Source organism: Sinocyclocheilus anshuiensis, unplaced genomic scaffold (genome assembly GCF_001515605.1).
Source record: "Sinocyclocheilus anshuiensis isolate Anshui unplaced genomic scaffold, SAMN03320099.WGS_v1.1 scaffold199, whole genome shotgun sequence".
In the NCBI taxonomy this organism is placed as follows: Eukaryota; Metazoa; Chordata; class Actinopteri; order Cypriniformes; family Cyprinidae; genus Sinocyclocheilus; species Sinocyclocheilus anshuiensis.
The window spans coordinates 1,205,947-1,226,517 of NW_015552582.1; the positions used below are offsets into that span (position 1 = coordinate 1,205,947).

The 20,571-nt window shown below is 36.3% G+C and overlaps 1 protein-coding gene across 2 annotated transcripts in view; it reads right to left on the bottom strand.

Moving 5' to 3' along the window:
- Positions 1–16,288, bottom strand: part of LOC107665363 (mitogen-activated protein kinase kinase kinase 7-like) — a 19,016-nt gene extending 2,728 nt beyond the window's left edge. Inside the window, exons 1-16 of one of the 2 annotated variants that reach the window (XM_016456213.1) lie at positions 15,865–16,288; positions 15,373–15,483; positions 15,168–15,233; positions 14,966–15,011; positions 13,330–13,468; positions 11,504–11,628; positions 10,176–10,304; positions 9,954–10,084; positions 9,766–9,847; positions 8,934–9,040; positions 8,695–8,845; positions 7,980–8,060; positions 3,307–3,374; positions 2,076–2,139; positions 1,457–1,518; positions 773–888 (exon numbers count right to left, since the gene is read on the bottom strand). In XM_016456213.1, the coding sequence (XP_016311699.1) occupies positions 773–888; positions 1,457–1,518; positions 2,076–2,139; positions 3,307–3,374; positions 7,980–8,060; positions 8,695–8,845; positions 8,934–9,040; positions 9,766–9,847; positions 9,954–10,084; positions 10,176–10,304; positions 11,504–11,628; positions 13,330–13,468; positions 14,966–15,011; positions 15,168–15,233; positions 15,373–15,483; positions 15,865–15,951 (1,565 nt within the window). In that variant the 5' untranslated portion in view covers positions 15,952–16,288. The remainder of the gene's footprint in view (positions 1–772; positions 889–1,456; positions 1,519–2,075; positions 2,140–3,306; positions 3,375–7,979; positions 8,061–8,694; positions 8,846–8,933; positions 9,041–9,765; positions 9,848–9,953; positions 10,085–10,175; positions 10,305–11,503; positions 11,629–13,329; positions 13,469–14,965; positions 15,012–15,167; positions 15,234–15,372; positions 15,484–15,864) is intronic. The other variant, XM_016456214.1, reaches the window with a different exon arrangement.
- Positions 16,289–20,571: the final 4,283 nt, after the last annotated feature.

The following is a 20,571-nucleotide window of genomic DNA, read 5'->3' on the forward strand; positions in this document are numbered from 1 at the left end:
CTTTTTAAAATATTAGAGTAACCTTTTACATATATTCTTGCTGTAATATTAGAATTAGTTTCACAGTATAAATTTATTGGTTTTGTGGAAACTCCAGTACTATTTTACTCTTATTTATATACTATTAAAGTTTATATTTGAAATTAGCTTTTATATTTTCAATTTACATTTTACTTTTAATTAATTTTTACTTTTGTCAACTCATTTGTATTAGTTTTTATGCTACTATTTAGGTTTAATTTAGTTTTTATTTCCCGTTAATAATTTCAGTGCTTCATCTCAAACTTCTTTCAGTTAGTTGCCAAGGCAGCATTTTTAAATTTTAAGGTTTTCATAAAAAAATTATATTTGAATTAATAAAATAACATTTTAATAGCTTTAGTTAAAGCTGCAGTTCGTAACTTTTTTTGTGTTCAAAATTTACAACATTTTTATAATAAGCGAGTATACCATGAATCCATTTTCCAAACCGTGTTTTTGGCTTGTCCTGAATCACTACGGTACACCTATGATAAGTGTTTATATTCGGACTATTTTAGATTGGTTGGGGTAGGTACCGCTGCGGAGTAGCCCAGTACCTGCGTGATTCGTCATACATAAACAGAGAGAAGTAGCTCCGGCTACAATGTTCTTCTGCAAGACGCACGCAGTTCTGTTTATTAACCGCTAGAGCGTCAAAAGTTATGGACTGCAGCTTTAAAAATAATAACCCTGGGGAACCCAGATGTATATTGTACATAATTATATGATTTGATTCAGATTCCTCACTTACTTCCTCTGTATGAGAAGAGCGATCTCTGTCTGCACCTTCAGGTACTCCTGTGCCATCTTACAGTGCTGCTCAAACACTGCCATTGATTCTTTGGAGTTTGGACACGGGGCTAGAGGCTGCAAACAAACCCAGATTCATTCATCAAACGTCACCGCTTTTGGCTAATTAATCTGAAATGCAAAAATGATATTTATACCAGCTGTGGTCTGAACCCCCAAAATATCAAAATGCCTCACTCTCAATTAGCTGCCATGTATTTATAGCTGAATTACACCATATAAATAGCATTAAAACTGTAACCCAGACTTGATTCAATTAGAGGGCTGTTTTAACATCTTGGGAAACTTTTCTGAGAGGAGGGATACCACAGCACCCTGGAAACAAAACCATCCACACCACAGATATAGACTAAACAGTTTCCATGCATGTGCAGTCATACTTCACAATTAGTGATGCACCAAAATGAAAATTCTTCTCTGAAAATAAAATAAATTCTGGACAGACTGAGCTGAAAACTTAAACAGAAAATGCTGCAGTTTTAAATGTTTCTAAATGATTTTATTAGTTTCATAGTTTCACATTTTAGTCCATTTTTGGTGGCCAAAATCATACCAAATTCTGTATTGTATCATATCGTTCACATCTATAATTTTCTCTCTGATACCTCAACCTAGAAGTGTGTACCTGTAACTGATGGTCCAGGGTCAAATAGGCCATGGGGATGGAGTTATCTGAGCCATTGGTGTCTACAAGAATAAGGAAACATCAGAAAACCATAAACTGAGGACAGAAGATCTGATTTATTCCATCTGTATCACTGGTTATTTATAATATCTGAAGCAGAAGTAGATCTGAAGCGTTTTTTAGTTTGTTATTTAATGCTAACAGTAAACTCTGGTAATCGGCAGAAACAGAGAGTGAGAGTTCAGCAATAAATAGCCCAGTCTCATCTCAGTCCAGGACTGCGACTGTCAGACAGAAAAGCATCTTAAATCATTGATGACGTTTACGTAACGTCTGCCGCTCTGCCTGAGCTGTTTACTGTCACTGATACTGATTTACACACGCAAACACACTGAGGACGTGAATTTGAGGTCACACTGAGGGAACATAAGCAGCGTGTTCAGAAATCTCTTTATAAAATGTCACATTCTGCAATGATGTAATTTCAAACGTGCACAAAGCTGTCACATAATACATCAACTATAACCCCAGGTTATTAAACATTTATACAATCCATTTTTAAAATGTAGATGTGTATGTGTGAGAGTTTGATGGTTTGGAGGAAAATTCTTGACTCTACCTGTCTTGTCTGGCGTAATCATCCTCACACTGGGACTGGATGCTCTGCTGTTGTTCCTACTATCCTGTAATTGGTCAAACAATATATCAGTTATAAAATAATTTTTGATATTAACAAAATATTGGGGATTCCAAAGGCTCTTGAAGGGCACTGCAGGGAGAAGATGCTACGGATCCTTTTATAAAAGGCCCTTTTAAAAAAAGTGTGCATATGATGGTCCCCTTATGGAAGCAATACAGCTATTTACAATCATGTGTGCAACATCTTTACAATTCATTTTGAAACCTAAAGTCTATTACTGAAGGTCCTACCTGGGATTTTAACTGCTCTCACACATTCAGAGGAAATTATATCTTTATTAATATTTAATAGTATGCAAGTTGAAATTCAAAAATGCATTAAACGTGACAATATAGACTTTTATAATGATACAAATGATTTCTATTTCAAATAATAACGTTGTTCCTTTGAACTTTCTATTCATCCTGGAAAAAAGCATCATAGTTTCCACAAAAAATATTAAGCGGCACAACTGTTTTCAACATTGACAATAATATTACTAGAGTAATGGCTGCTGAAAATTCAGCTTTGCCATCACAGGAATAAATGACATTTTAAAACATATTAAACTGTTATTTTTAAATTGTAAAATATTTCACAATATTACTGTAATATTAATATTAAAAACACAATATTTTTGATCAAATAAATACAGCCTTGCTGAGCTTAAAACGTTTTTAAAAGCATTAAAAAGTATTATCTACAGTGTATTATTACTAGTACATAGTGATATTTACATCTGAATGGAATTCACCCATCTAAAAAAAAGCATATGAAAATGCAGTACTTGGGGAAAAAAAAAAAAAAGGAAGAAAAACAAACAAACAAACAAACGAGGAGAATGAAACTCAACCGTCAACTGCCTAAACGTTGGATGAACTCCCAAGAGCGCTGAGGACAAGTGTGAGGGAGCAGAGCTAGATGATGTTAGGATTCGACCGTTCAAAAGCCCCCTGGGGAAAATCTAGACCCACAATTTATTTTTTATTCAATAAACCATTGTGTCCTCCCAGTGCATACTCAGATGTGAGAGAGAATATTTCACAGAAGATATGGAACAGCGTTCAGTTACACGACTGTAAAAACGCTATAGTGAAGATTGTTTGTCGCATCTAAACTCTTCCCAGTTCCTTACACATTGCACCACTGAAAGAAAATCGAAGTATCCTACCTGACTGGACTCCGTACCAATGGCAGGAAGATCCTGCACTGAACTGCGTCTATGAGGCTCAGAAGTTGCTGCAAAAAGAGACGAAAGAGAGAGAAAGGAAAGAAAAGAGGAATCTGATAAGTCTTATTGGTAGTGCATGAGCTCTCGTCCCAGGGCTGGAGCAAGAGGGATGTGATACTCCGACAGCTGCACTGATTAAATTCCCAACTCACTACCATGACAGCATCTCCTCTAATGTGGCCTTCACGTGACCAAACCCCTCACAAGGCCATCCCAGCAAAAAAAACAAAAGAAACAAAAACACACACACACACACCTTACACCAAAATCAGCAGACCACACCAACAGAACCACACTGGCAGCTTGGCCTGCACTGATTGGACAGCTCCTATCATAGAGTGATGACTGTTTTTTTTCTTCTTTTTTTTTTTATTTAATAAGTTTGTATTTATGGAACATGAAGCAGCAATGATGACAGGAGCTGTACTCTTAATCATGACTATTAGAAGATAACACAAGTTTACTAAAGCCAATAAACATACTCTCACACACAAATCTCATTGTAGGCAAACTATTATTCAGGTAAAGCATCTAACAGTACCAGCAGAAATGAAATGCAACCATTAACGATAGACTGTGACTTACTAAATATGATTCACTATATGCACAGAAAAATACATGATGCAAATGATTAGGAGGAATATTCCAGGTTAAAGCTCTACATACATCATCTGTGGCAGGTTATTGATTAAAAAAATTAATTCATTCTGTAGTGTAAGGAAACAATGAAGTAAATAAAATAGAAACCGTTCACTGTTTAGAAAGTTTACCTATTGTCTTACAAGTTAGCGTAAGACAAGTGTAACAATCATTTACTAACCTGGTCTATGCAAAGTTGCATCCATCCTTTAAACTAGTCATGCCTACCTTAAAAAAGTAAACCCTGTTACTTTCACTTTATATTCTTCCAAGGATACAATGAAGGAATGTGATGTAACTCTTTGTAAAGCAAAACTCCACCTAAAGCAACTATGTTGGTAACCACCTAGAAAAGTAGCCCTACCTCAAAACTACGATGTAAACAATTTTACAGATAATTTCTTTACTCCTAAATTCAAAAAGTGCTTTAAGAAAAAAAAAAGTTTATCACTTTAAATACATTTCAAAACCTGAAAGACGAGTCAAAATGATTGCCTGCATTCATCAGCTGTATACCACAGATACTGCTGATAGACTCTAATTTGCATTTAACCAGTTATATTGCTTTAATATAGATGGAATCTCTCTTAAGCAATGATATCAGCCCATTCAAGAACACAATTAAAAAATTAAAAATGAAATGTTACAACAAAAATGGTAGAAAAAAAAAAGTATACTCTATAATGAATATGCCCTTAACTCCTTTATTATTAATAATGACGGATGAGGTCAATTCCATGTCAAAATGATTATGAGAATAACAAAAATGATTGCCAGGTTAAGAGCGTGCATGCAGGAGGGATACAATTCTGATGCAAATCAGATTTTTTCATTGTTACACCAAATTAATAACCTCTTCATCATGCAACTCCTGCTTTGATCTATTTTTTGTTCCCACTCCGCAATCCTTCAATGTCCCATTTCCTTCAGCTTTATTAGGGATGATGAAGATAATAATAGCGATGACCCTCAATACGAAGGAGATTTATCACAACCACATCCACTGAATTAATGAACGAGTTAATGAACGTGTGTGTATGGAGGAAGCACGAACAAAAACCATTTTGCGATATCCTTTCTGCAGGCAAGACAAGGGCGAGCTAGTGTACGACCACTGAGAGAGAGAAAGACACACACACAAACACATACGCTGGCTGATCCTCTTTCACCTGCTATAAAGCCAAACAGGAAGACTGAGGCAGGTATATCAATCCACATCCCCATCTCCACTGTCACCACACATGCTGATCAAGTGAATCACTTTAAATCACTACTTATGGGATTTTCTTGATCTTTTTAAAATAGCATTAAAAAGGTGCCTCTAGTGGTAAGAGGCAGAAGCAGTCATGAGGATGGGGTGTGAAAATCATTGCCTGCAGTTCACTACAATCAAAAAGAGCAAAGAGAGAGAGAAAGAAAGAATTGATTAAAATGGCTGTTACTCCAGGAACACTATTCACCGTCAAATCTGACACAAAAAATATTTATTGGAAAAATTAGCTGAAAATATTAGCTGGATATAAGATCAATATAGCAAATGTAACCGATTTCTTTTGAATTTAAAAACAAGGACACAGAGAATCAAACACTAATCTAATAATCATTTAGAGCAGGTGTCACGACTGCACAGACTGCACTCACAAAAGGGCTTTTCACACTTGAACAAGTTAACTCTGGATTATTCTAAACTCCAGGCAAACAGTATCCTGGGTTATCTTTCTTCACGTTTCACACTGCTCATAAATTACCCCAGGATAACAATTAATCCTGGATATTTATAAATTGATGTTTGACACGGCACATTAGGGGTGTGTGATAATGACAAATGATATCTCGAAATTTTCTGGAATTTTGTCGATAATGATAATTAGACAATGTTTTGCTGAGAGTGTTATTGTGCTGGTACCTTGGCAGGTTAAGGACTGCTGTGGACATCTGACTAGGGCTGTCACGATTATGAAATTTGGCTGACGATTAATTGTCTAAAAATAGTCACGGTTATTGCGATTAATTGTCTGTTTTAGGGCTTTGGCGATTATGCCAATTATCACGATTGTCAGTTTTTATGGCTTTCATTATATAGTTGACTAATTTAAGGGTTCAGTAAATAATTATGATGTTATCTTTTAATCTTTTCAAGTTATTATTTTGCAGTGTAAGATTACATAGAGTATTCCAAAATCTAAGAATTGGCCAATACCGATCCAACACCAGCGCTATTTTTTTTCTACACCACTACAAAATATCAATACTGTGTTTGTGGAACTAATGGTCACTCTTTTAAACCCTTTGTTAAATTAAATTCCACTAAATACTCACTTCCTCATTACAAAGAAAAACTACATTTGAATAAAAATATATAAGCTATGAAATTAAACTAGCTGACTGAATTTAGCAGCAAAAACAATATTTTGAAAAAAAAAATCTTTGGTGCACATTATACAATTTAAACATGTTTATTCTGTTAATCTCGTATAAAAGGCACAATAATCGCGGTTGGTTAGATCAAATAATCACGATTAAACGGTTATTTAATTATCGCGACAGGCCTACATCTGACTCCCAAAGCTTTTGATATTCTTCATATTCTGTGCAGTGTTTAGTTTGCAGGAGTAACAGAAATTAACTTTTAAGTTTAAATTGATTTTTACCTTTTATGTGCATTTTTACCTTTATAAGGCCATTTTTTTTCAAACCTAATTAAATGTATACATCATCCTTTGTGTCAAATTTAATCAATAAATTAAAATAGTAAGACACTACAGGACTGTTACCAATAAAATTAAATCAGTATCAACAAAATTTGTGTTTGCAATGCAGAGGTGGCACAGAAAAAAATAATGTTTTGATGATTTATTTATTTATTTTTTTTAAAGTTGAACACTGATATTTGAAATATTTTGGGGAAAATATACTTTAAATATAAACCTAAAATTGCCAGTAGGTCGCGGTAAATCACTGCATGAGTGAGCCACTGAGTTATTCATTCAACAGATTCCTTTAAACGGCTGATTGATTCAGTAACTAAACACTGTAGTGTGTTGCTCAGAGACGCAAAACAGTTTTTTTGGCTTGTTTGGAACTATTTTCATTGATGAAACAGATCCAAAACAGTAACTTGTGCTCTAAAATGAAAGTCAATTAATATTAACTTTTTGTTTTATTTTATAAAATCAATATCACATTTGCAATCATGCTCATATTTGGAGAAAAAAAGTGTACTCTTCATGATAAAGTAATATTAACTATATCAGATGACAAATACAAAAGAGTCATACGGGGACATTTTTGCCCCCTTATCTTGAATTTTGGGGGAATTCTAAAGGTATTTTAATAGACTAAATTACGCAGTGAAAGCGTGAACTCTAAACATGCTCGCACAGTAGTCTAACCTACATCTCAGTGTATGCGTGCACTCTCTTGGTGCGTTTTTGCGATATACTTGATAATGTCAAATCACGTATCGTTTATATAGATATATATCGCACAGCCCTACTGCACACTCCTAAACTCTGGGTTAACAGTCTTATTTGCCCTTTTTGCAGTATCTGTGTCATTTAATTGATGCATTTTCCATCACCATTTGACATTTTGTAATTATTAAATTATTTTAAATAATAAAGTACCAAATGGAACTGCACAATCAACTGGAGAGCAAATTTGTCCAGTGGATCAACTGGAGTATATGGCTTCAATCCAGTTCAAAACTAACCATAAGATCAAGAGTTTCTACCATAGTAATTGGGCATCACTGCAATGTGCCTGTCCACAGCATAAATGCATGTGTATGCAAATGTTTGGATAAGGATCATACGTTAATGTTCTTTAACATCTTTTTCTACTCTTTTCCACTAAGTCAGGGTAACGGGGGATATGAGACATTCTGAAGTAACAACCAATGCGTGCTTGTGCGTCACACTGACGGCCTTCTCTGATTAGAAGCTGTTTGCTGGGAGTGCCTGAACTCCCGGTACCTGTGATGATGATCTTGGGAATGTCCAGAATGGTGCCATGTGATGCCGTTTTACGGTGACCTCGCTTAAATTGTGGACGTGCTGCAAAAACACACATACAGACACGCGCATGTAGCGACGAACACAGGCATGCAGACAATGTATGTACTGAGACAGAGAGAGAGACAGTAGTGCAGACAGCAAAGCAGACTGGGTAAGGGATGTCGCTCCATTCTTCAGCTACATTAGAACATACATGCAACACACATACACAGAGCACATACATCCGTGCAGAGGCAGGAAGCCTGCTGGAATGAGTGACTGCAGAAGGACAGATCAAAGGATGAATGGAGATGCCATGCAGCTCTTTGTGTCTGATGTGTTTGGGCGCACTGGCTGAGGTCAGCAGAACACTGGGTACTAGTGTATGCACTATTCAGCCAGTGCAAATACAGAAAAGTGAGGTCAATGTCTATAAAAGGGACATTGTTAGTGGTGTGTGTTCTTTGTTAACATGTCAACCTGAGGACAAATTTGGTAACAGGAATAGAAAGGTGTGGAGTTTACAAATATATCAATATTTGTGTCTACTGCAAAAGAGAGAAAAAAAACCTCCACATTAATGAATCGATGTTAAATAAAACTTCTATGTTCTATGTATGAAATATAAATGGACACTGTCTCTTAATGAATTTCTGGGAAGGTATGAAAGTTCAGTACTGAGGAGGCAAGTTACCTGCGGGAGCAAAGGGCAATCTGTGCTCCAGTTCGGAGAGATCGGTGCTCATTCGTTTGCTGTCGGAGGAAGCCAGAAATTGTGGCCTGCCAGAAAGACTCTCTACACTGCCCCCTCTGGAGAGAGGGTGACCAGGCCTTAACGGGTCGCCCTGAAACATACACAAATATCAATTCCACTTCTGAGCTTTCTTAGAGGACACTGTCTTTGTGTGGTTATGTAGACTACAGATGTGTTACCTTTGGTTTATATGGGAACTTGATGGTGTCATTGCTGCCAGGGGAGTTGGTGTGCTCCATATTGATATCGTTCTTGTTGCTGGTACATGTGTAGTCTATATATGAGCCTGGATAAGACAGATGTGTTATTTAAATTTACAAACTTTAAGTTTGACTTCAGTACCCTTCTAAAATGATCCAAAAATTAAACAACATTCCTATATACACTGTAGTTAAATTGTTTCATGGCGGTAAGATGTTTTTTTTAATTTTGTTGAAAGTAGTCTCTTATGCTTTATTTGATAAAAAAGTACAAAATATTGTGAAATATTACAATTTAAAATAATGTTTCTATTTTAATATATTTAAGAATTTATTTCAGCAGCCATTATTCTAGTCTTTAGTGTCACATTGACCATCAGAAATCATTTTAATATGCTAATTTGGTGCTCTAGAAACATTTCTTATCACATTTGAAAACAGTTGTGTGGCTTAATATTTTTGTAGAAACTCTGATACGCTTTTCAGAATTCTTTGAATACAAAATTAAAAAGAACAGCATTTATTTGAAATAAAAATATTTTGTAGTGATGTAAAAGCTTTTACTGTCACTTTTGATCTATTTGTTATAATCCTTGTTGAATAAATGTAAATAAAAATAAAATCTTACTGACCCCAGACTTTTGAACGGTAGTCTAACAGTATGGAAGAATTTAGTCAAAGCATCTAAACTTGCATCTAAACCATTTGTTTTCTCACCTGCACCATCAGAAAATGATTTGAACAAAATAAAATCAACTGAAATAGCCATGAACAAGTATTTATTATTCAAGCCTATTTTGTTATTCTGTACCTGTGCTGGCAGCAGAGTTACTCTGGCCTTCATCTGAATACTGATAAGGGTACTGAAGAGGCTCTTCTGATCCTGGGAAATACTAGAGGGGGAGAGAGGGATCAGACTTAAGAGGCAGAATAAGATGCAGAATAGACAGCGAGGAACATTGGGATGATTTGCCAGGCATGCTGCCGGTGTGGTGTTACCCTCATAAGGTGGCTCATAATCTTCACTATCTCCTCCATGGAAGGCCGCTGCGATGGGTCTTTGGACCAGCAACGAGTCATCAGACTCTCTATGGGCTTCGGTAGGTTCTTAATGAGAGGTGGACGCGTGCCTACAGAAGGAAAGATGATCGAAGCTTCTAATTTTGAACAAAAAGACAAAGAGTCTTAGATGGGGCACAAACAAGCAAACATAAAACTTACCACGGTGCACAGCCCACATGATGCGGAAAGCAGGGCCACCGATTTCATCAAATGGCTTCCGGCGTGTGATCACCTCCCAGAGAATAATACCCCAACTGAACACGTCACACTTCTCACTGTAGTTACTGCCTGCAGCACACACATACAGACAGCAATTACCTTTACATGCTCATAATTTCCTGATTAAGGTCCACATTCTAGTTAAGCCTTTATTCTGAAAAAGATATTGACATGCTTCACAGCTATTGGGTATTCCTGTAATCACCAAACTACAAAAAGGTTTTTAAATGTTTCTGTGAAAGAGAATTATTGTATTATTAATATTATTATTGCATTAACATTTTTATAATGCTTAAATAAGGATGCATTACATGGATCAAAAGCGACAGTAAAGATATTTATAATGTTACAAAAATTTTGATTTCTAAAAAATGCCATTTGATAAATACATTTCCTTACATTTATTTATCACATTTAACTTTTACATAATTATAGATGTTATACACAATAAAATATAGACCTAAATAAACTATTTTCAAGGGGTCTGGCTCCTTTAGTAAATAAATAATTATTCTTGGTATGGTTGACATTTAAATTAAGCTGCCCAATATAACATTGATGCAAATGGTAACATACAACATAAAGAATCAAAGCTATTTCCCATAAGCTCATTTTCTGCCATCCAGGGTGGGGGAGCCTTTATCTTGTCGGCCCTTTTTGAACAGATGAGCTAATTTCCTCTCATGCTGCCCTGGAGAGCCTTAATTGCTGCTCTTATTATTCTTAAATTATAGCGCCTCGCGCTAGTATGTCTTTACACTGCCCTACTCTGGTCTTCTGATAATACTGTTGTCAGTGTGGCAAATGAGCAGTGCTGCGTCTCCTCTGCTGGCATCGCTAGTGGAGTAATAACATGGGATTTCTGTTCCTCCCCAAACAAACAAGATAACAACCTGCTCCTAATTGATGTTTCCTCTGACACCCCCTGACAGCTGAGTACCCCTGAACGTGTTTGGTAAAATTGAAACCCATTACCGGTTGATTGCAAATGCATGCATTAAATTATAATGATTTCATCCATCATCTAGACCAGGAACGTCCACCAACCCTGGTTTTGGGGAAATATTTGTATGAGTGATAGTGAAGACCGAAATGGCCTATGAGAAGTCAATTAATGAGAAACAGAAAAAAGGTGAAAAGAAGAACAGCAAGTAAGTTTTGGCATCAAAATCATCTTAGAAAAGAAACAACAACAAAAAACAGCCCATTTACAAGCCAGTGGCTGTACAAAAATAAACAAAAGTTCTTGGCCAGTTCCTGAAACTTGCCTTCAAACACCTCTGGGGCCATCCAGGCTGCGCTTCCCTTGTTATTAGTCATGTGTGTCTGGATGTCACATGCTGTCCCAAAGTCACAGATCTTCAGCACTGTACCTCCAGCAACCAGGAGCAGACTAGGAGCAAAAATATACAAAAGATATAAACAGAGACATCTCCAGGAAGAAGAAAAACATTTAGCGAACTCACTTCACAGACAACATTTTAGGCACCATGGGATTACTATGGCAAAAGTGGTCTCAGATTAAGTCACCAAATTATGACAAATTCTGCAACTTTGTTCTTTTTTTTTTGCTTCTTAGTCTATTAAGCAGTGTGCTTAGCCAGTTTAGCATTCCCATTCACTGCAATACCAGTTGCAATAAAGTGTGCAACCCGATTACTAACATCTTTATTTTCTGGTATTGTATATATTGTTGGCTTATATATTATAAATTTATTGCGATGCCGTTAAGTCGCATCGGAAAAAAACATTACTTAAGTTAAACACAATAAATATCCTATTGTTCAAATGTTTGTAGTTGATAAGATGTTTTTATTGTTTATGAAAGAAACCTCTCTTGAAAGATGCTCACCACGGCTGAATTTACTTGATCAAAAACAGTAAAAATACTGCGAATTATTAATACAATTTAAAATAATTGTTTTATGTTTGAATTTGAATATATATTGAAAATTTATATTTTTGTAATTTATTTCTGCCTTATTCTTGTGATTTTCAGCAGTTATTACTCCAATCATTAGCATCACAGGATCCTTCAGAAATCATTAAATTATGCTGATTTGGTGTTCAAGAAACATTTCTTATTTCAGTTGAAAGTTTAAAAGAACAGCATTTATTTGGAATAAATCTATTGTAATATTATAATTGTCTTTACTGTCACTTTTGATCAACTGAATGCATCCTTGGTGAATAAAAGTACTGATTTCTTTCAAAAAAAGAATGAATAAATAAATAATTAATAAATTATTCTGACCCCAAAACGTTTGAACAATAGTATATGTCTTAAGGGTTAAAGAGAAGAGAAAGTAGAAATGAGTGTTTGTGCCTTGATTCTTAATCAACAATTCCAGCTAGAGAACAGACATTAACCACATATTTTTAAAGTACACTTCAATTGGAAACTGCTGCAATATTTTGAGTAGAAATGGAGGTATACAGATGGCGGTTAACAAGTCACAAACTGCACTTTAGTCCTATTAAATGCAGTTTAAGCACTTCTGAATGGTTCATGGGGGTTTGATGCCAGCTTTAGTGATCTGTAATATATCAAATTTTAGTAATAACCCAGTTCTTCCCGAGAACTTCATTCTCAGTGTCTGGGAGAGAAGTCAGCTGACCATTTCCATGGTGTGCTGCCAGGGCTTTATACAAACAGAGCCCCATAAATAACCAGCCCTGGCCTGGACAACACCATACGCTGCCATGATGTAAGTGATGCAGCGTAAAACTCCAGAACATACAATACACCCTCTGACACCTAGACCGGACAGCAGCCCTGAATGATCCAGTAACATTTCCATCACAGTCAAAAAACAGTCAACACATGTAGAGTGAAAACAAACGGTCTGTTTACACCTGGTATTACTCTCAGGTGATTTGATCAAGAAGTCAGGCAAGACTCAAAGCAATCAAGTGCGTTTAAGACCCTCGTCTTTGAATAAAAGCAAACACAAATCTTCATGGACAGGGAGAACTTACATGACAAGGACTAACTGTAAAAATCACATGGGTGAGAAGAAAAAGGAATTCTCAGTGGTTTCCAGTGACATGATGCAAGACAGTGTAATGAGAGAGAAATGATGGAGGTGCATACTTGGGAGGTTTGAGGTCCCTGTGAATGAGAGCCTTTGGTTTCATGCCGTGGAGATACGAGACCCCCTGAGAACACTGCACGCACCAGCTCATGGCGTGAGATGCAGTGTAGTGAGGAAGAGGCTCTGCACCGTGCAGCACTGTCAACACAGAATAGTCATAAACACAAGCACACATACATGCTAAAGAATTCACTCACTCACTTGTGGAACAGCCTCATGTGCTTGGACACCCAGAAGAACTTTAGCACTTGCTATTACTATAGGCCCGGGGTTAAGGAGCAATTTCGAACCAACTGGTTTTTAATGTTTATGTAAAGGGCCATGGAATCAAAGAACATGTCAAATTGTACCACAAAAAAATACTGCATAAGGGAACCTGTTGTGATTCTTTGAGCGTGTATGCAAATTTGTATATAAACACCAAAGTATTTTATACATCAATGTAAATGAATTCTACAACAGAACAAACTAAATATGATCTGACAACAACTGGATGCATGATGTTTAATGAGCCAAAAAGTGTTTGCCAAGACTCCCAAGTGGGACCCAAACCCCTGACTGAAAATCATACTCTACCATTTATAAGGTTGGGGTCCGTTCTTTCTTTTGAAAGAAGTCTTTTATGCTCACTAAGACTGCATTTATTAAAAATACAATAAAAACTGTAATATTGTGAAACATTATCACAATTTAAAATAACTTTTCTATTCTAGTATATTTTAAAATGTATTTTATTTCTGCCATGACAAGGCTGAATTTCAGCTGCAATTACTCTAGTCTTCAGTGTCACATGATCCTTCAGAAATCATTCTAATATGCTGATTTGGTGCTGAAGAAACATTTCTTCTTATTATTATTATCAATGTTGAAAACAGTTGTGTTGTTTAAAGGGATACTCCACCCCAAAATGAACATTTTGTCATTAATCACTTACCCCCATGTCGTTCCAAACCCATAACCCGTTACAGAGGAGACGGATTGTTGAATAAAGTCGTTATTTTAGTTTTCTTCACACACAGAAAGTATTCTCGTCGCTTCATAACGTTACGGTTGAACCACTGATGGCAGATGGACTATTCTGACGATGTCTTTCATACTTTTCTGGACCTTGACAGTGTAATTTACTTGGCAGTCAATCGGACAGTCACAAGCCTCCCGGTTTTCATCCAAAATATCTTAAATTGTGTTCCGAAGACGAACGAAGCTTTTAGGGGTTTGGAACGACATGGGGGTAAGTGATTAATGACAAAATGTTCATTTTGGGGTGGAGTATCCCTTTAATATGTTTGTAGAGAATGTTATACAATGTTTTACATATTCTTTGATGAATATAAATGAAAAAACAGCATTTATTTATGATTTATTTTTTATAATGTCTTTACTGTCACTTTTGATCAATTTAATCCATCCTTGCTGAATAAAAGTATGAAATTATTTAAAAAAATCTTATTAACTCCAATCTTTTGAATGGTAGAGTATTCATATTGACAAAATATGATTAAAATCGTTCCAGATGAATGTTTTTTTTTTTCTGTTGACTCACAAAGTATTTTAGATATTTACTACACTTCTAGCTGATTTTGATATGAATAATTCTGTGCACATTTTCAAAAGATCTTCAAAAGATCTACTCACCATTATACAATGAACCCCCTTCTGCATATTCCATCACCAGACATACCTGCAGTAAAAGATCATTAACCTTGTAACAAGTTTCTTTTCACAAGGAAAAAAAAAAAAAGGTCTGACCATAGCAAACACTTCAACATCAAGTTTCACATCAAACATCACATCAACATGAAAATCTACTAAATCTCAACATGTTGTAGAGACTTACAGGGTTACTGCAGGAACCGTACAGCTTCACAATGTTGGCATGATTTACACGGGACAACTGACGAAGCTGGAGCAGAGAATGGAGAAGACTCAAGAATCAAATGCTTTTTTTAAAAATAAAATAGACCAAATGTCTGTTTATGCACAATTTATTGTTTCTGACTACAGTTACTAACGTGAACAAGTGAAACAGAATATGATAGTACCTCAACAAAGAAGGCATTTCTCTCTGATTCACTCTCTATAGTCTTGATGGCCACGTCTCTGCCTTTCCACTTGGCCTTGCACACAACACCAAATGCCCCTCTGCCCACCACCTACACAACATGCATGTAAAAGAACATCACACCAAAAGAACGCACACATTCACAACCTCACAGCAGTGCAGAACATTTCAAAACAAGCCTAGCACAAAAATTCAAGAGGCCATAGGAGAACATAACATAGAATGCCACCTAGAACAGTGTAAAGGTGTTTCATAAAACAAACTGCAACGACATCAGTACTTCAAAAACAGTATGCCTCAACAGAGACTATGAAAAACAAACGATGACGTTAAAAATTAGGTTATGTATAGTGAGATACAATGTCAAACATCCCACTGATAGTATTAGCTATCACGAGAATGTTTGCAGGACATTTCCACGCTCCTGTCAGTGTGTTTATTAACTCCATCACCTGCTTATCATGCCACTCACCTCCTCCACCTCAATATCAGCATAGTCTATCTCCTCAAACGGGTACACAGGTGGTGTTTCCAGCATTTCGGCGGAGAACATAGACATCGCTAGCTCGTTAGCCAGCTAGTCATTAATACACAAACAACAGACTTTATAGTCCCAAAACTCTTCAGACTTCACAACCGAACGGTTTCAGTATAAAAACGGAAGCTGGAGAGCCTCTTCCTTCGACACGGTCTGCATTACACAGACATACGTGTATGATAAGTTACTTTAAAAACTTGTTTAGCGGCTAACGAGCTAACCTGTCAATCTAATCCGTTAGCCAGGCGGCTACGAGGCTCCAAACCAGATTAAAGTATGTCAGACATGCCAAACGACGGAAAAATGTTGTCATTCAGAAGGGGAATACGCCCTAGAGTCTCTGTGAAGTACGCTTAAGGGTATCTCATGGAGAACATAGACATCGCTAGCTCGTTAGCCAGCTAGTCATTAATACACAAACAACAGACTTTATAGTCCCAAAACTCTTCAGACTTCACAACCGAACGGTTTCAGTATAAAAACGGAAGCTGGAGAGCCTCTTCCTTCGACACGGTCTGCATTACACAGACATACGTGTATGATAAGTTACTTTAAAAACTTGTTTAGCGGCTAACGAGCTAACCTGTCAATCTAATCCGTTAGCCAGGCGGCTACGAGGCTCCAAACCAGATTAAAGTATGTCAGACATGCCAAACGACGGAAAAATGTTGTCATTCAGAAGGGGAATACGCCCTAGAGTCTCTGTGAAGTACGCTTAAGGGTATCTCATGGACATAAAAGCGCCGGCTGTTGTGCGTTAGCGCTAGGCCGCTTGTTGGCTCGCGTTGGTGCGGTCGATGGATCCCCCCGCCGCGCAGCGCTCACTCCACACCGCCGCTGCCGCTCCGCACATCGGCCTTTCTATGTACCCAAAAATACCGCTCGATAAAACCGGCTTTTACGTGTCCCGTTAACCAGGACAAACCATCCGAGCCATCGGACGCGGGGCTAGAACTTTACAGCTCTCGCCTCCATGGGCTCGTTTGTTTTTCTTGTTTTCTGCGGAGGCTGTTTGAGCTCCAGGAAGTGTGCGCTCTCTTGTATTGTGCCCCCTCTAGTCCATGCCAACTGAAATGTCTCCAAGACTGGAGTCAAGCAAGGCCTGCCAGAATTATTTCCAGTCCTTATAACGGGATTCGCTTTGTTGTAATATTTATCTGGAGGTGTATTTCTACTGAGAAGAAAAAATTGATTAATTTAATAACTGAGTAGCATAGCATCCTTACTGCACCAGGTAACGTATGGAGGAGGCCTACAATCTCTCTCTCTCGCTCTCTCTATATATATATATACATACAGTGTTGGGGAAAGTTACTTTTAAAAGTAATGCATTACAATATTGCGTTACTCCATAAAAAAGTAACTAATTACGTTACTTAGTTACTTTTTATGGAAAGTAATGCATTACGTTACTTTTGCGTTACTTTTAAAATCTGGACAGGGCTTGTTTGTTTGTTTTTAAAATAAAAAAGTTATATTTTTGGCAAATATAAAAGCCTTTTCACACCAAAAGTGAAATGAATAAGCCTCAGGCTGAAGGGAAAGTAAATTTATGTCCGTACAGTAGAATGCAGAAGAAGACATTTCAACACACTTCAGCAATAAAAAAAGACATAAATGTTTAGAGTTTAAATGTTGTCTAGAGTAATTTGTGCTTATTAGTATGTTGAATTGGATCATTGAAGGTCAGAAGCAAAGACATTGGTTAATAGAACGGGATTAAATACATAAAGCATATTTGTGTTGTTTAACATTTAATTATTGCAGGTTTGCGTCATATTCTGAGTTGCATTATTATTATTCATTTTGAGGAATACTGAATCTGTGTTTTTTTTTGTGAGTGAGATGAATTAATGCATATTCATATTTATTTCAGAACTACAGTAACGTCTTCCGATTTCTCTCAACATGGGGACAGGAGAGCTGTCAATCAATAAATTGGAAAAAAAAGTAACTTGCGTTACTTATTTGAAAAAGTAACTCAGATATTCTCTTGTAAATTAAAAAGTAATGCGTTACTTTACTAGTTACTTGAAAAAAGTAATCTGATTACGTAACTCGCGTTACTTGTAATGCGTTACCCCCAACACTGTATATATATATATATATAAAAAATACATTTCTTATTTAAGAACTTCTTGTTCTTGAGTACTGGGACAAAACGGGGTATATGTATTTATTTACATATTTGTTAATCTGTTCGACATTCAATACACCTATGTAGAATTTACTTAAATGAAGGAATACATTTCCAAACTGATTTTCAGCTCCATTGTCACCAGAGTCATCTAATGACTGTTGACAAGATATGTTAAAATGATGGGAATTATCTAGTATAATGTGACAGAGATGAAATGTCAGAGTTGTGACAGAAAATATAAGCACAATTACTTGAAATTATAGTAGAAATATAAAAATTATCAAAGCATGTGTGACTTTTGAAATCATAGCATGTGAAATATGGAAAACGCTGACTATTTCCAGATTTCATAAATATCAAACAGTGTAAACAAAATGTATGGCACGGTGGTGAAACCTAACAAAAGAGGTATATCTTTTAAAATAAACCCTTTCCTTCTGTTAGGATATAGCAGTGATGAAACATTGTACTTTTTTTTTCTTCAGAACATAATAATGAACATCTCTCATTGTAGTGATTGGCAAACAGCCCTAACTTATCTGATCCTTGTTCAACCACTGGAAAAACACAGAACTAGTAATTATTAAAAGGTGTGGAAAACTATTGTGCAAGAGGCTTGATTTGACTTCATGGTACTTTACATTACCAGTAATGTCAGTAATGAGGTTCTTCTCTATGACTATAGGTTCCATAGGGAAAATGGTTTGATTAGACCTCACCATTGGACTTCAAATACTACCGTGTTTGAAAATAATTTTATAGGTAAGTGACTATATCAAAGTCTCAATCACTGCTTGTACATGTATACATGTACCTTAAATTGTCCACAGCCAAAATTTCGTATTGCTGCATTAAAATGAGTTTTGAAAGAATTCAGTACATTAAAATGTTTTTTGTTGTTGTCATGTTGTCACTTGTACTAACACCTGTCTAAAAGCATTTGTGATCCATACCTATCCAAGTCTATTTGTACAGTGTTGTGTCATTAACTGGAATGACATCAAACTGATCAACAAATCAAATTTGTGGAGCAACCTGGTCACATGCCCTCGGTGAGCTAAATATAAATCCAGAATTTCAACCATCATTTCATGACAGCTGAAAATGATTCCTATTCACCACTGGAAAAAAACACTGCCGGAAAACTATAAACAACATTCGTTCATATGCAAACAAGGTTACTGAGATGAAGTAACCTTTCCAGCGGTGCGCTGTCCTCTCTGGGGAACTGGTGGCATCATTTCCACTGTGGGTTCCATGGAGTGAGTAATGGTGCAGGTCTGTTTCTTTCATTTAATTTAGATAGTGCTACTGGCAGGAAGTGGGAAAGACCGGGGCTAGTAGTCAAATGTTTCACCCTGGTGAATATATGTTTGTATGTTTATTGCTGATATTTCAATTTGTGTATAGCCACATACCTGTAATGTCTGGAATAAAATAAAATAAATAAACAATCTACTTAAAAAAAAGATACAGTTCCTTGTTATTGTCTTTCAACAAAATATATACAATTATGAAACACCAAGCAATTAAATAAACAGCAAAACTGTTATTAAAAAACTTACTTATGGACATTTTTAGAAGAATACAGAAATCTAAAATCCATAAACAAATACTCCTAATAAATATCCAAAATAGACTTTTAAGTACATTCTAATGAATGCAATCAATTCTCTTAAACATAATGCCATTATGATGATGCAGTGATAGTAATTAAGCTGAGCGGATATATTGAATTGTGGCCACACAGGTGCCATTTATATCCCCATGTAATAATTAGGCTTAATGATAAAGCCAAATGGCTCATTAGAATGCTCATTCATGTTCATCTGAGACAAGTACAAAGGTAGGCATATGGTGTGGGATCTGCGCTCTTAACAGATGATGTTTGCTTACCTTGTGTTGCTAGGTTGTCTTCATCCAGAATGCCCTTAGACACACAACATTGCCCTCGTCTGCTTGTTATTTTGTAAGGCGTGGGAACAGGCATCATTCTGTCTAACAAGAACCTTAGTGAGAGTTCATCTGCGCACTTTGCCATCAACACAGTCACAATTTAGAGCTTTATTACTAACTCTATTGGTGGTTTCTTTAAAGGACTAACAGAAAGAAGTGAAAAGCAATCTCATTGACTTTGTTGTCCCACCACATGGTGGCACTGGTGCTCTATCACGTTTGCATCACCAGTAGGAAGCGCTCCATTACCTTCACTATGATAAAGTGTTGAAGCAGCCACAGAACACATTGTAGGTACATACTGTATGCATTGCTGTGATACAGTAAGAATAAATTCATTAATTTCCTTATGCCGGTATCAGCACTCTGTTGAAGTAGAAGTAATCTTTTGCCTCTAATAAGTTGATTGATTGCATAATGTTTCTGCAGCTGACAAACATTTGTCTTTCATTTATGGCTTTTTAGATGCCGTAAGCTCTTAAGCTTGGCATTATGAATATCCATGTCCCAAATAAGACAAACAATGTTTAATTGGAGTAGGAAGA